Source organism: Ctenopharyngodon idella, chromosome 4 (genome assembly GCF_019924925.1).
Source record: "Ctenopharyngodon idella isolate HZGC_01 chromosome 4, HZGC01, whole genome shotgun sequence".
Classification (NCBI taxonomy): domain Eukaryota; kingdom Metazoa; phylum Chordata; class Actinopteri; order Cypriniformes; family Xenocyprididae; genus Ctenopharyngodon; species Ctenopharyngodon idella.
The window spans coordinates 8736979-8751880 of NC_067223.1; the positions used below are offsets into that span (position 1 = coordinate 8736979).

General features: G+C 40.9%; 1 protein-coding gene across 3 annotated transcripts in view; it reads left to right on the forward strand.

Annotated features, from left to right (window-relative positions):
- plxna4 (plexin A4) overlaps positions 1–14902 on the forward strand; it is a 146067-nt gene that overhangs the window by 15339 nt on the left and 115826 nt on the right. For 2 of the 3 annotated variants that reach the window (XM_051889881.1, XM_051889880.1), the window contains exon 2: positions 12801–14115. In XM_051889881.1, coding sequence (XP_051745841.1) covers positions 12901–14115 — 1215 coding nt within the window. In that variant the 5' untranslated portion in view covers positions 12801–12900. Of the gene's footprint in view, positions 1–1339; positions 1362–12800; positions 14116–14902 lie in introns of those variants that run through there. The other variant, XM_051889882.1, reaches the window with a different exon arrangement.

Below are 14902 nucleotides of genomic sequence, written 5' to 3' on the forward strand. Positions count from 1 at the left end.
AGTGATTTTGATTCATGCATTGATTGAAGATTGTTCATCTTGTGCATGATGTGATGCTTTATGCACTGTCGCAATTTACTGTATATACAAATGTTTTCCTCAATATTCATTTTTAGCAGCAACGAAATTTACAAATACCAAATTTTCGGTAACACTTTAGTATGGGGAACATTTCTCACCTTTAACTTGTTGCTTATTAGCTTGCATATTGGCTGTTTATTAGAACTTATAAAGCACAAATGAATACCTTATTCTGCATGGCCATATTCTACATCCCTAAATCCTACCCCATACCTAAACTTAAATGCTACAACAACAACCTTTCTAACTATTAATAAGCAGTAAATTAAGAGTTTGTTGAGGCAAAAGTCGTAGTTAATAGTGAATTTGTTTTCCCCATACCAAAGTGTTACCAAATTTTTAAAAGCTATGGCCCGTTACACAGCCCACCAGTAACATCGTACAGCAGACGTACCACTACTAGCAGCCGCCAATGCAGTGTCATTGTGAACTGGGCTTTAGGTTGTTCCAAATTTGGAACTTGGTGATATGACCTCTCCTCAGTGTAGTTTCAGTAATATACCTGAGGAAAGAGAGCAGAACAGAATATTTCTGGTGCAGATCTTCCCAGGGGTTAGGTCACGAGGATTATATTGAAAACATCCTTCTATGCCGGCTTTTATATTTGCCTCTGCTAAGCCATGCGTGACAGGTAATAAATTAGTTTTGTTTCAGATGCATGAAATGATTTGAAACCTGGAGACAGGTATATGTATTATATTCCTTTTTTAGGTGAACTCGCTGTTTGAAACATCCTTCTTAAGTCTCGATTTTAAAGTGGTGTCAGACTACAGTTTTAAACATGATTTCTTGTACTTACAAAGAGAGAAAAGATGAGAAGCCAGAGGGAGGGTAACATGGTGCCATCTACACAGCATTTTTATGCTGTGCATCCTAAATTTATGCTGTGCTCTTAATATCCATTCTGAGAGGGGCAGGTTCCAGCAATGTTAAACGTGAAGATCTCTTTCCATTCACCATTAGTATTTTTCCTTTTGAAGTAATATTGTGTCCCTGACCCTTCAGGGAATTGTACTTATGATTTGAGGTGAGTCGACTTCTTGTTGACTTTGGTTTAAATCTGTTTAGCATTCGTCTGGGAGATAAAGCGTGGTACATTTGCTTTTGACGTTTGTGCATTCTGGGTTGCCAAGGTAAGGTTTAATTCACCCTGACAGTAAGCATTGGACTAAACAAACCAACATGTTTTTTTTTTCGCTCTCTTGATTTCTGTAGGCACAGGTGCTTCCATTCAGCAAACTGCAACCATGTTGTAAATGTCTCTACTAGATGCATTGAAGGTCAGTAGTGTGTATGTCTATGGTTGTGCAATCTGTGAATGTCTATGTGTTTTTCTTTCTCTGTGTTCTGTGCATTAGGCATCTCCGTTGTATCAGTGAGCTTCAGTCCCTCTGCCACCCACTCACACATCTATAAGTGTTCCCATGGAAACATGACTTTTTAGCTCCATTATCCCTCTTAATGTACCTCACCACACACAGACATACACACACACACAAATCACAACTGCAGTGTGGGCTAGAGGGCGCCAGTGAGTCTTTGATTCTGTCATCATGGGCATTGATAAAATTCAAGGGGAATGGTCAGAATTATTCCATAAATCAGCACGGCTCACTTGTCACCCATTGAATAATCTAATATCGGACACTGAATGCTGAGTTGAGTGTTAATTGAGTGTTAATTATTTGAGTCCACACGTTTTTCAGGATTATGAATGGTGATGTATCATTTCAGGGATACAGACAAGGAATTATAGCTGTTGCACGATCCTCCCCTGCACCGTTTTGTGCTCCTGCCATCCTGTATTTTTTCAACACGTTCAAGATGAACGTTTTCAACCCCTCATCGTATGCGCTTGACAAGTTATTTTATTTGGCACAGCTAACAAGAATGAAGGTGATATTAGAATCTTGTCAGGGTGATTCATGTCACTGCAGTGCTTTGGGACGGAACATCCTCTTGGAGTGAAAAGGGAAGGTAAACATGGTAAATGCACAGGTTATTTCCACTTTTCCACAGTGTCACTGTGATTTAGTTTCTGGGGAACGGTCATGCATGCTCACCCAGACCCCTCGGATTCACTCGCACAAGAAATGTGGCGCGGTTAAGCATGTAGAAAATCAAACTAAACAGCCTGACCAACTGCAGAAAGGGAAAGAAAAGACGAATGGATTACGTTTCTTTCATCACAAACCACAGGAGCCCCCTGCTGAAAGAACTCGAATGCAGCCTTCCGTGTTTACGCCAAGGGCTCTGACAAACAGAGCGAGGGAGGAAGGTAAATAGAAAACAGAATGGAGTGCTATCTTCCTGTCCCGACTTCTGCACGCAGATGATGAGGAGAAGAGCGTTGGCGTCAGGCCAGGCACAGAAGGCTGGGCGCAGCGGCACCCGCATCTCATTCAATGAGAAAGTTATGGCTAAAAGTTCAGGAAATGATTCCGCCAACAACCACGCACAGAATTTACATTTAATTTGTATAAAATGCATATTGATGAGGCTCATCTGCATGTTTTTGTAGCCACTTGCGACGCTCGAGTGGTGTGTAATCTACCAGCGGTGGACAATAGCTCATCTGTCTACTCGCACGCATACGGATGGAAGTGAGCACATCACGGTCAGCCTTCATCAAAGAAACTTCTGTGTGCGCCTCGTTCTTCATTATCTCTACATATGACACCCATGACGGTTTGCCTTCAGGCCATTACCAGTGTGACATCTTCACTTAAACTACATGCTTGTGGGTCTGTGTGTGTGTGCTCATGCGAACGTCTTTGTCATCAGCACATGAATGGTGCTATTGAAAGTCCAGGAAACCGTAGTGCAGACATAGTGATGGTTTTGTGGGATAGCGTTGCTTTTGCTTTTATGGACACGTCTGGACCATAGAGCCTTGGAGTGGGAAGTAAAGGATAATGCATTGAGATTGTGTGTGTTTGAGAGAGAGAGAGAGAGAGAGAGAGCATGAACACATTCCGTTTATTGATGACTCATACACTTTAGATGTAATTCCTCCAAAATGCCTCTAAATGAGTGAGTCATTTCTTGAACTCATTACTTAGCAGTAATTTAACGGCTATGGTTGTCTGAATAATGTGTTATTAGAATAACTTCATAAGACTTGACATAAGCAGATATTGACTTGACTCACAGCATGATTCTTCAAAAACCAACTGTAATTATCACAATAGCTCTAATATAAACAGTCTTGAAATAAATTTGTAAATCAATTTGTGCATGGGGAGGAGAAATCCAATAAAATTCCATGCATGCAAAAATTGTCACCTTGTTCTTAATCTCTCTGCTGCCTTATGATTATACTGGTTGAATTTGTTGACTGTTGTGTTGCTACTGTTATTTGATTAGTCTCTTGTCGTTCCAAGCAGTAATATACAAAGACGCAATGTTTTTTTTTTGCTTTGCTAGAGGCACAATTTTATTTGCTTTTCTTGTGACCTTTTGGAAAACTGTTTCCATCTCTATTCTCTCTTCTTCTGTCCATTCTTCCCTTTGGTCTCACAGTTAATATTGAGGTGGTGATTTATCACTTGTGTGAGTCTGTAAGAAAATGGGTTTTCTCCTGGAACAGAGGCGGAGCTGACAGATTCTTTAAAACTGCGCTTTGCAGCCTTGCTGGCAATTACAATGTGGTTCCAAGCTGTTCCAGTGTGTTCAATTGACTTCAATGGGGCAGTGATTTATTTTAGGCTTTGAATCTGCACACATCTGCTTTCAGAGTGCTCGATTTAAAAGGAAAGGCTACTGACAGGGTCTTATTGCTGTTTGAGTGTGTTAGAATTCAGTAGTCATGTTCCTAAAGTGTGTCCACTCTCATCAGATCACTGCCAACGAGAGGGAAGAGGCTTCATGGTTTATGGCCAGGACTTATGTCCAGTCTTAAAGGCCATTCACAACCAAGGATGATAAATTTAATGATAATTTTAACTATAAAGTTTTAATAATCATTTTAAATCTATGAGAACAGGGAAGTCCACACCACAGCTGTAATGATAACGGCACAGGAACAATATGCTCATCATGGGCTGCAGATGAAATTTGCAGAGCCGTTTCCACATTTCATATAGGCCTACTTAAACTCTAAGAAATGCTGGGTTAAAAACAACCCAAGTTGGGTTGAAAATGGACAAACCCAACAATTAGGTTGTTTTAACCCAGCGGTTTGGTTAAATGTTTGTTCAACCTGCTGCATAGTTTTATCTAACTCAGCAATTGTTTAAAAATTACTGTATTGCTTGCTTAAAATGAGCCCAAAGTATTTTGAAAATTAACATTTATTAATGTTTAATAAATGAGCACTTATTAATAACCACTGGGTTAAAACAACCTAATTGCTGGGTTTGTCCATTTTCAACCCAACCTGGGTTGTTTTTAACCCAGCATTTTTTAGAGTGTATTTTGCGGAAAAGTGTGCAATGGACCTGGACACTCACAGAAATGCATGAGAGTTCTGCGGAGTTCTGAGGTTCTTTTGAATGAAAAATTACAGCAGGAAAGACTTAATCCAAGATTCCACTTAAGGAACACTGAGATGAGTGTGCGTATGTGTGTGGAGAATGGGAGGGTATAAGTTGGATTATCAGTGTTGAATCCAGCGGTGTGTATCAGGGCCCCAATCCCACGATTATTCCATCCCCCCTCACACACACATAAATTAAAAACACAGTTTAACGGTTTATAATAATCATTCCAAAGCTTGTGATTATCTGGCATTCATGTCTAAGAAGTTAATCTTCCAGGTCCAGTTCATCCAACAGTGTTTGAACTGTATTGGGGGAGATTGCGTATTAATACTGTATGTAAACCAGTGCTAGATCGGTCATCTGCAGTTCAGCTTGTAGATCATGGCACTAAGAATGACAAGGATAAGTGTTTTCCAAACGAGTAAATGAGAACGTCTCCCACATCTTTCTTGATGTGGACTGTGTTGGCTGTTCGTTTCAGAGATCATATCTACTTTTTTACATGCATGTCCTCCATACTTCATTATTGAGTTCACTCTCACTGTTGGCAGTTTGCCTTTAGGCTAAAACAGAATCTGTTCAGTTACTGATCCAGGGCCAGATGTTGCCATCTAGCCAGAGTTATTATTAAAGACAAATCTAAGCTCGAGTCAGCTGAAACCTTCAGCCATCTTTCCTTTAGTTGATGAAATGTGGCGTGCAGTGATGACAGTCAGACCCCACCCTCTGGCTGGCCCAGCACACATCAGCACTGTATTACTGACTCTGCTGTGTGGGAAATGAACTTTTATGATCTCTGATTTATTACCTGCATCAGTGGCTCTGAAACGCCCCAGGATTGCTTTGAGGAAAGCTGGAGGGAAAAGCCTTCAGTCTGGGTGAGAAATCAAATCCACACCCCCCTCATCGACACTTTACCCGCTGTCCCACACTGCTGCTCACACGTGTATTCTGTGCGTCTTGCTTATGTTGTGCATTAATATGAGTCAGTTTCATATTTCCACTTGTTGTAGAGTATATATTTAATTGATTTATTACATGTAAATTATTTATTTTTAATTGAATTGATTTTTTTTTTTTTTTTTAAAGTGTAATTTTATTTTATTACTTGATTAATTAATTTATTTTTAACAGCTATTTGCACACAGTTGCTGACCCATTTATTGGCAATATTTCACACTGCCCTGTCTTTCTCTCTATTCACATGCATTTCATAATCTCACAACTCAGCTAAAAATTATTTTTTTTTTTGTAATGCTGCAGATTCAGCAGCAGCAGCACAACACTGCTCTGAAACTCTAGTGTGCTGAATATATTTGTGCTGGAAGTGGCTAACATCTTGATTTAAGGTGCTGAACTGTGCGTTTGTCTCACAGTAAGTGCTGGGATCATAAATAAGACACCCTCTTAAACACTGAGAGGTGACCTCTCATGAATGTCATTGAAAACTAATCAAGTAGTGTGGAAAAGTTCAGAGTAAGCAGAGAGAAAGAACATAGAAAAGCCAGTAGAGAGCACATAAAAGTTTCAATATGCAGGTCTAACATGGTGTGAATGACCAAGGATGTGGTTTAGCTTCCTTAGTGAAGAGAAAGACTGAGGGAATGTGGAACGTGTTGAGACTCAGGATAGTAACCCTTCAGGTGAGGATAGACCCGGTTTGTCTACAGGATCAGCGTCTCTTGTCTAAAGGCTTTTCAGGGGCATCTGGGAGTGTGTCCACTAAAGCGTTTTTAGCCAGCTGAAAACGCTAGGCGTTCTGCTGAAAACGCATAGCTGTGGGCGCATGAGAGCGCTTTGCAGCGCAGTGTTTTTTTCAGTTGAGATGCTTTGCTTGTTAAGATACGGAATATCCACGGAAGTGTTACTAGTATATAATTGTAAAGATAGTTTGTTTCTGTACTGTTTCTATATAAAAATGTTGATACAATGTAAAGTATTTGCTCTAACTCTTGTTTTAAATAATTTGTTCCGTTATTATGCTTGTTGTCATCTGTTGACGTTGTACAAGCAGAATGTGGCAGTTGATCGGTGTTGTATTTGTCCCGCCCCTTCTCCACTGTGATTGGACAGCTGGGTACAAAGTGATAGTGATGAGTGCTGCGTTTTACCCAAACTCGAGGCAACCAGTTAAAAACGCAGAGTGCTCAGTGCTTCAGCGTGAAATAGATGCTCAGCGCCTTGTTAAGGCCTGGTTATACTCCAGTTCGGACATGTACACAGATACTTGTCCGCGCGGACACAAAGACCCTCTGCGCACACCCTCCGATGATGATTTTTACATCATGCGGACCCAAGCGGACCCTCGCACGCACTCGCGCATGCGGAAAGTTAACCGGGGCTTTACGTTCCTGCCGTTTTAAAAACGCGGCACTCCCATTGAAAACAATTGGAAAAATACGCTAGCCTTGGAAAAAATGCTTTGGTGGACACACTACCATACACTTGGTTAGGATTGGCTGAGCAGCCCTTCGAAAACTGCTTAGAAACCCCTTGTACTTTTTCAAGAGTAGTGATAGACCAGTATATCATATGGATGGCTGGATGGCTGTTTGGTCCAGCTTTGATAATGCACTGTCGGCTTTATGACTTAAGCATTTAATTTGACTGTCAGACAGGCTTTTTTTGTTTTGTTTTGTTCTTACATCAGTGTATTTTACACAGTAGTGTGTACTTGATAATCTGCGTCTTCTGTTGGGCTGTGAGTGTCTGATGAAGAAAAGGAGGATTTAGAGCCTCTGGAATTACACACAATGGTTCCATTTCTTGTTAAAAGAGAGAGTTCACCCAAAAATAAAATTTATTCACTCATTTCTGCGGTACACAAATTGTCATTTTGGAGTGAGCTATCCCTTTATTTCCCCATCATATCACAGCCCAGTCATTAACATTGCCCACTGTTTTGTGGTCTTCCTAAGACATTGTTTAATTGAATACAAAACCTCATCTAGTCAAAGTAATGAGTGACAAATAAGACATTTGTTTATATCGTGAGCTGGGCATGTCAGACAGCAACAGGAAGGAGCTTGGAGTCTAACCTAATAACAGGATACTGACAATGTGGATCAGTTGCTTTTCAATAGACCTCCTAATGGTATCGAAACATCTTTATCTAAGGAGATAACATTCAGTGCAGTCAACACCCATGACACTGGGCATCAGGAGAAATAGAGAGGAGGTGGACCAAGTGGGAAATAGAAGGTATGTTAATGTGGTTCTATGCATGATTGTGTGCAGATCTTTATCTAGTTGTTCATCATTTCCATGTGAGTATGAATGGTGTGTGTGTGTGTGAGCTAGTACAGCTGGCTGCAATATATATATATATATATATATATATATTATATATTTTTTTTTTTTATGGTCAGCAGGAGACCCGTGCCTGCTCAAGGCAGAAAGCACCCCCTGACAAACACGTTTTCATCTTTGAGTAAGACCCTGACTCGTTTGATAAAGGTGTGAGAGGGGAAAAATGCATTTGTGTGCAAAAGAGAAGGGAAGTGATTTGTGTATGTGTGTGAGTGAGGGAGAGGAAGATGGATGGAAAGCGTTTGACAGAGTCTGTTTGAACCGAGAGCTGCTGTGGAGGATTACGGCCCCTCTGATCAGAGCAAGGGAGGAAATAGAAAGAAGGAAAATGGGAGAGAGAGCGAGGACAGGCAGATGTCAACATGTCTCTCAGATCCACTGGATTTGTCTGACCGGTGTTTGGTCTCAATCCATTGCTTTGAAATGCCACTATTCTGGGAGAGCTGTGGTTTTGATGAATTCTGTAAATAACTAAGTTTGATAAGTGTAAACATCAAACACCACATTGGTTCATGACAAGTTTACAGCATCAGAAACACTCACATAATAGATATAATACAATAATTCAAATGACAGTTCATCTCGTCACTTTGACCCTCACATTAAAAGTTGTAGATAGCATCACAGAAATGGGACGTTACTATTTTGCTGTTAATCTTGTTTATTTATATGATATGACAAGTGTCATAATATGCTTTTTGCATTCTGTTTAAAATTCTGTGTTGCAATATACTGGTATTGACTATAACTGTAATATAATGTGAGGACTCCATATAAGGCAAACTGAATCAACATGCACCTGTGCTAAATTTTCTATATCTAATCATATTTGTTAAAGGGTTAGTTAACCCAAAAATGAAATTTCTGCCATTAAGTACTCACCCTCATGTTGTTCCAAACCCGTAAGACCTTCGTTCATCTTCAGAACCCAAATTAAGATATTTTTGATATTTTTGAAATCCAATGGTTTCTGAACCACACATAGGCAGCAACGTCATTGCACATTTCAAGGCCCAGAAAGGTAGTAAAGACATCGTTAAAATAGTCCATGTGACTACAGTGGTTCAACCTTAATATTATGAAACGATGAGAATACTTTTTGTGTGTGCAAAAACAAAAGAAAAATAATGACTTTATTCAACAATTTCTTTTCTTACCTGTCAGTCTCCTACACTGTTGAGGTAGTTAACGCAGTGCAGAGCTTCCGTGTTCTACGTCAAAACGCTGACTCATTATTGGCCGGCTCCTGCGTCAGCATCACAATCATGCATCGTGCTGCTCACGTGTACAGCTACTACTGCAGCACATAATCATGTTGGAGGGGATGGCAGGTGGCCCCCAAAAGAGTCTATCTGTATCACGATATTATCATTAATTCTTTTGCCCACGATATTCGTGTAGTGAAAATCTAATGTTGTATGTATGCGTCGGCAATTAATTTGAGTTCACAATGATTGTTTTTAGAAGATTTTAATTGACACTGAAGATTAACTGCATTACTCATTATTTGTGTTGAGTGTGACCTTTCTGTTGCTCTCTCTGTCTCTCTCTCTTGAGCATCCTGAAGTCCCATCAGATTTTGGTGGGCATAGCCCCTACACCCTCTGGGAGGACAGTAGATAATTAAAAACCCTTATCTGTATGTGCTTGGTGTGTAAACATAACTCCTTTTCTTCCTATCATCCTTCTGTCGCCCTTTCCTTCAGACCCACATCAGGGATGAATCCCTCCATCTGTCCATAGTGGGATAAGGAGCGCAGGCTGTGCTAATGAAAGTCGAACAGGAGGATGCGTGTGTAAGCGTCTGTGTGTATGCGCAATTTTGCCTGTGCGGGTGTCAAAGAGTACGAGATTTTGTGACATGCCGTAATCAAAGTTGAATTGCACTGTTCTGAGATAATGCTCTTAGATCAGGGAGGATAAAATCAGGATTGTTCGGATGCCCTTGGCCCCCCACCCTCTCTCACACACATCTGATGAAATTCAAGGTCGAGTGTTTGCAAAGCCTGGAAAGGCTCCAGTTAAACATTTTGGTCTTAGATGTATTTAGTTGCTTATTCTTTGCAAATTGTATTTTTTCTTTTTTGGCCATTGTCAATTAATGCCACCAACTGGTCTATGAGATCTTCACTTGACCTCATTTGACATTCAGATGGCCTGGAGTTTATCTCAAAATCAAAAAAGTAGCATGAAAATAGTGAGTCTACCACTGCCAGCACCAACCCACCCAACTTGAAGCCAGGATTTATGCAGCCTGGTGTCAACTCAGTTTGCCATACTGATGCCCAGTGTGGAGCGTATGGTGCTTGGCAATTGGTGCACATTTTAACCAGAAGGCCATGAATGAAATAGCCTGGACAGGCTTGTTACAGCAGATCCAATCTGAGACCTCAAAATACAGCATATGAATGCAAAAGCACTTACATTGTTGCTTAACTAGATGCACAGCCCGGTCAAAAAAAAAAAAAAAAAAATTTGCTGTTTGGATTTAATGTTTAAGAGTCTAAGATTGGATCATTATTGCTGTGATTATTATGTTTCTAGCATGTGTAGCTTTTCATGTAGGAAGGCACATCATGGCCATATTCCAGGATGACAAAGCCAAGATTCATCAGGCTTAGATTGTGAAAGAATGGTTAGTTACCTTGTAGTCCAGACCTTAAATTTATTTAAAAAGTTTGGGATGTGCTGGAGTAGACTTTACAGTGCTTGACTCTTGCATTGTCAATACAAGATCTTGACCAAACATTTATGCACCTCTTGATGGAAATAACATCATGACATTTATTTCCATCAAGAGGTGCATCAGTTTTTGGTCAGGATCTTGTATTTACAATGCAAGATCTTGCAATTGTTTTTTTGGACTGGAATTTGAAGTCTCTGATTATTTGTGCTGGTTTTCTGGAAGCACAAAAGAAAATGGATCAAGTGAGACTTCCAATGTCTCAGTTGTATCCTAGAAAGACAAAGAATTGGAAAGAGAAGCATGAATATCCAATTATTTATCAAGCGAACACACACACACTCCGCTTAAACCCTAAATGTGCAGTTTCCTCACATTCCCAGAGATGCTGCTTGTGTGTGGTATTAAACATGAATTCATTAGCACTCTTTGATGTGGCTACTCAGCATGTGGTCTCCAGTCCATGTATTTGTGTGTGTGTGTGTGTGTGTGTTGCAAGCAAGCTTTCCAATAGAAGAACTTTTCTTTTGGCAACGTGTTGGAGTAACTCTGGGCTGGAGGTCAACTCATGTTCCCTGTTTAAGACACTGGGAATGCTGTTTCATATCCAACTGGCAATCTCCTAAAGCAACCTATGGGAAGATGTTAGAATTATAAACCCCTGTTTTTGGATGACCTTGCAGATTAGCTGATCCTAAAGCCCAGTGCTAGATGCCCTTTTAAATATTTTACCACTATGGATTGGATACTTGCTCTTGACATCCAACCATGCACAGAAAAGCCTCTAGCAAACCAAGCTGCATTTTACAATAGTTTGATATCTGCATATTAATATTTTAGAGAGTTGTTGGAGCCATAGCCTAATGGTTAGTAAACATGCTACAGGTCCATTTAGTCGATTTGGGAGATAGGAGAATAGTTTCCCATTGTCTCTCTCCTTTGTCTATGTGTAAAATGTCAAAAAGAGTATTTTTGTTTAATGAAAGGGCTTCTGCATGTGATTGCTTTATGGGAAGGATGTTGATTTTGTCTTTTGGCTGTTATTTGAACCCACCAACTAGCTGAGGGGTCATAATGTGTGTTTTGATTCAGCTTTACAAGACCACCATTTCCTCATGCATGGTTTTTACTTCGGCTCACATCTCCGTTCTCTCCCACTTTAAATGTAATCGCTAGTAAATGATACCTGCTGTAGTGTTTTGAAGTGGTTCTTTGCTAGACTTTTCTATGAGAAAACATTATCCCCCACTGCTCAGATTACATACACTACTATATTTCCAACCATTCCCTTCCATACACACGAACACAGCTGTAGTAGGACCATTCTCGCGCAGAATGGAAAGTGTGCAGAACCCTTTATTACTCTACTATGCCTCTGAGTGGGCTAACGCTCCCTCCCTTAGTGCGTCTCTGCTTTCTGTTTCAGTGGCTAATCATTATTGTGGAGCCCATACCCTTCACTCTGTATAACGTTTTAATGCCCACTACAACAGCTAGGCAGTGATTTTCACATCTGCTGTGAACCTCAGCAGTTAAGTGTCAGCCTAGCATACCACTGCTAGCTTGCTCTGCAGCTAAAAAAAAACTGTGTTCATATACAAGACTCTGCTGTCCATTTATTTTCAAACTTTTAGAATTTGTGCAGCTCAACACTATATACCACAGAGCTAAAAGTTACTTATTTTACTCAAGGATAAGGAGCAAACTATGTTCTTTTTTCCCTTGTCTTTTGTGCAGATATTAACAATTCCTTCTAATTGGCCCTGTGGTCCACCACTACTCAAACATTGCAGGCATGACTGTGAGTTCTGCCACTCCTTTAGCAGTGTCAGCAGGTGAACTGCACTATCTGGAAAGATGGGAGAAAATCGGCCAAGCATGCAAATCGCATACCAAGGGGAAAAATCAATTAGAAGGCCAGAGGTCCGACTGTGAGGTGGGGCACAGGCAGAGAAATTGTGCCCATCCTTGCTGTTAGCTCCTGGGGCAAATGCATTATCCCATTGAGAATGGCATCCATTCATGCCAACTGTGCAAGCTCCCAAATTGGCCCTTTTCCACCCCTCTTTCTCTCTCTAATTACTCCTACATTTTTCAAATGGCTGGAAAACTGTTATGTGACTTTAATAATTTGTGTGCTGAGACTCCTCCTCTTATCAGAATCTGATACAGTGAATGTAAATTGTGGAATATATCTGTACAATATCTTTAATGCTAACACTCTTCTGTTCTTTCTCTCTGTGCAGGTACAGAATGTCCCCAACTTCATGAGAAGCCTGAATACTGATACAGAGTACAGGTAGCGAGTTGTGGACAGAGACATTCTTCCCATAAGGCACCAGGACAATGGCTTTTCACACCAGGAGATGGAACTTTTTCACTTTTTCTTGCTGCATCATTGTCCTGTTGGTTCCCCTTGTGGCTACGAGACCACAACAGCCTTCAGCAGCGTCCAGAGTACATGAGGAATACAGTACCTTCCGAGTGGAAAATCCCGAATGGACTTTTAACCACCTTGCAGTGGACCACAGAAATGGGAATGTGTACCTTGGGGCAGTGAATCGCATCTACAAACTCTCACCTGGACTGGACGTACAGGTGTCGCATCAGACCGGTCCAGATGAGGATAACCGGAACTGCTACCCGCCCCGTATAGTGCAGCCTTGTAGCGAACCACTCACATTGACCAACAATGTCAATAAGATGCTGCTCATGGACTACCGCGAGAACCGGCTGCTGGCCTGCGGCAGTCTGTACCAGGGTATTTGCAAACTCCTCCGTCTGGATGATCTCTTTAAGCTTGGAGAGCCCTTCCATAAAAAAGAACACTACCTCTCTGGCGTCAACGAGAGCGGCTCTGTGTTTGGAGTCATTGTGTCTTACGGTGATGCCTCTCCTGATAGGCTGTTTGTGGCCACAGCTGTCGACGGAAGACCGGAGTACTTCCCGACGATATCCAGTCGTAAGCTCACCCGTAACTCTGAGGAGGATGGGATGTTCGCCTACGTCTTCCATGATGAATTTGTTGCCTCAATGATTAAAATCCCATCGGATACATTCACGGTGGTGCCAGACTTTGACATCTATTATGTCTATGGGTTTAGCAGTGGAAATTTTGTGTATTTTCTCACATTGCAGCCTGAAATGGGGGGAGGCCCGACGACCGGGTCATCCTCGGCCGGACGTGAACAGGTGTACACTTCCAAACTGGTGCGACTCTGCAAGGACGACACCGCATTCAACTCGTACGTCGAGGTTCCTCTTGGCTGTGTTAAGGGTGGGGTTGAGTATCGCCTCCTGCAGGCAGCCTACCTGTCCAAGGCAGGTACCATCCTGGCGCGTTCGCTAGGCATAGGACCCGATGATGACATCCTTTATGCTGTGTTCTCCAAAGGACAGAAAAGGAGGCCCAAGGAATCATCTCAGGAGTCGGCTCTCTGTGTGTTCACTCTGAAAGAAATTAATGAAAGAATAAAGGACCGGCTGCAGTCGTGTTATAAAGGAGAGGGAACCCTGGATCTCGCCTGGCTCAAAGTGAAAGATATCTCATGCAGTAGTGCGGTGAGTACATTCAACACACCCCTGCTTACCTGCCATTAGCAGAACAATAGTACTTGTGACAGTTACTATAGTAACACACTATGACTCACAATGATTGATGTGAACACTATTACATTCAGGGCTAGTCATCAAATTGTATACAAATGGAAGTTTCTTAAATGAGACCATTCAAGTTTTTACCAGAGCGTAGAGCTAATTTTGGTCAGATAAAGGCGCACATATGAGGTAGTGCCCACTAGCAATGCAATATGACTTTTGATCAATTACCACTGGCTGTGCTTATAACAAGCCTTTTGACAACACAGGACTAGGTATCGAAATAAAGTGACATTTTTAATGGTTCCCTGGAAACTGACTGATTTGAAAGCAAAAAGCTTGTATTTTAAACTGTGGGTGTTTGGGTTACATGAATTGGAAATTTTATAATTTCAATTTCAGTCTGCATTTTAACCCAGTATTTACAGAGAGACAATGATATTTTATCTTGCAATAGATCTGATCGCTATATCTGTATAAATGCAGTTCTTGGCAAATTATTATTATTTTTTTTTTTTACTTTGTTTTTCTCTTGATTTAATTCTCAGAGCAGTGACAACATAAATACTACCATTTTGGTTACCAACTTATGGCCGGTTCCAGACAAAATAATTCATTTGATCCAGTAGTTTTCCCCTCAATTCCACAAAATAAGGTTAAAATGTTTGTTACTTGTTTAAAATGTCTTCTTTAGGCTAAAATGCTCAGTGTGGATTCTTTTTTTTCTAGACCTTTTCATAAATGCAGCCAA